This window comes from Poecilia reticulata, linkage group LG21, assembly GCF_000633615.1.
Source record: "Poecilia reticulata strain Guanapo linkage group LG21, Guppy_female_1.0+MT, whole genome shotgun sequence".
NCBI lineage: Eukaryota > Metazoa > Chordata > Actinopteri > Cyprinodontiformes > Poeciliidae > Poecilia > Poecilia reticulata.
Genome location: NC_024351.1, coordinates 22,389,488 through 22,391,147, shown reverse-complemented (window position 1 = coordinate 22,391,147; position 1,660 = coordinate 22,389,488). Strand labels below are relative to the sequence as shown.

Sequence of the window (1,660 nt, the reverse complement as noted above, 5' to 3'; positions counted from 1 at the left end):
TTTTTTTCTTTGAAAACATTCTTTGTTTATTATAGTAATGTCTCAGTCAGTGTTAAGATTTTTGTCTTGAAATCTCAGGTTAGACGAAGAAACAACATTGTCAACAGAAACGTTCTGCCTTACTTTTCATTCTCACTCACACACTTCTGAGGTCGTCACAACATAACAGTGTGTGATGAACACCTACTGTAGACAAAGAGGCAACACAAGCTTTAGTGATGTTAGGCAGCACAGAACGGCCCAGGAAGTGCATCATGCTAAAGCTACCTGATGCTAATAGCTTTCTTAAATTCATGTGATTGAAAACTTTCTACATTTTTGCTAAGGTTTTCAAAGCGTCTGAGTCAAGTAGTGAAATAAAACGCATTTTAAACTGAATCGTGCATAAAAGAAGATGTAGTGAGATGACCTAAGGCTCTACTGACGAGAGGGCTGGACCGTACCTTCCAATCACTGGAGATTTGCTACCATTCACKGTGTTYGTTCGTTCCCATGGCTTCCTGGGCATGTCTGGACAACAAGAAAAATACAAAATAATAGAAACCAAGCTTCTCTTACTRATTTTCAGCTTACTGTCATTAAAACATATCAAACCATTATATAAAGAGGATGCTAGAGACAGACTGAGAAATCAGATGGTGGCTCAAATGGGACAATTGTAGACTAACTTGTCAGAAATTGAGAGATGTCATCTTTTTCTAATCAGTCAATGCATTATACTAAAACCAGGTTGCACAAACAAAAACAATATTTGTGTTGTATGCTGCTACTGAGTGAAGAAGATTTAAAGTTACAACTCTCTGTTGTATCCTTTGGAGCTTTCAGCTTCTGTCTGCATAAAACATGCTACTTTAGAAAATACTGGCCTCTTGAAAATCTCAATGCTAAGGTAAACTAATTCAATTCAAAGACACTTTATTGATCCCAAAGGGAATTTAAATGTAAAATATTAAAAATGAAGAGAATGCAGTCATAATAAAAGAAAAGCCATAATAATACGAGAATAATGTAATAATATTACCAGAATAATGCAGTAATTTTATGAGAACTATTTAATTAAAAATWATTWAAAAATTATTATGACCCTATTCTTGAGGTGTGAGATTATTTAAAAAATCTATTTCTTTGACCCTAATCTGTCATGGAAGAGAGAACTGTTTAGTTGAAATAAAATATCACAGCATCCAATGAAGGATGCTGAAGCCTGTCTAAAATGTCAACTATTATTTAGTTTGGAGCAAAATCTGCTCCTAATAAAAATAATTAATGATCTCTATCAGCAGAAAAATATGCAAAAATGTACATATGAAAAACTCAAAGCTTGACGAACAACAGAAACATGCTACAAGACTGTTCAGTGGAAACACCTCAGAAGAAATTGAAAGAAATCGACTAAGGTTAGAATCGACTAAGGTAACCTCAGCTTCTAACCAGCAGCTGAGCTGAAGCCCTGAGTGACCAGCTCTCCTCTGACTCTTACCTGGTCCTCCTCTGACTCTTACCTGGTGTGCTACAGGCAGACACTTTGGGGGTTGTGTTGATCTCACCCTCCTCCTGATGGGCAGAAAAAAAATCTAAGAAATTTGACATTTAAACAAGATTTGTTATTTGATGTTTCAGTAAGAACCTCACAAAGTTCAAAATCTTCACTAAAAGAGAT

The 1,660-nt window shown here is 35.4% G+C and overlaps 1 protein-coding gene across 1 annotated transcript in view; it reads right to left on the bottom strand.

The window, feature by feature from the left end:
- Positions 1-1,660, bottom strand: part of enah (ENAH actin regulator) — a 94,759-nt gene that overhangs the window by 15,135 nt on the left and 77,964 nt on the right. Inside the window, exons 9-10 of the mRNA XM_017302132.1 lie at positions 1,503-1,554; positions 444-510 (exon numbers count right to left, since the gene is read on the bottom strand). Of these exons, the coding sequence (XP_017157621.1) occupies positions 444-510; positions 1,503-1,554 (119 nt within the window). The remainder of the gene's footprint in view (positions 1-443; positions 511-1,502; positions 1,555-1,660) is intronic.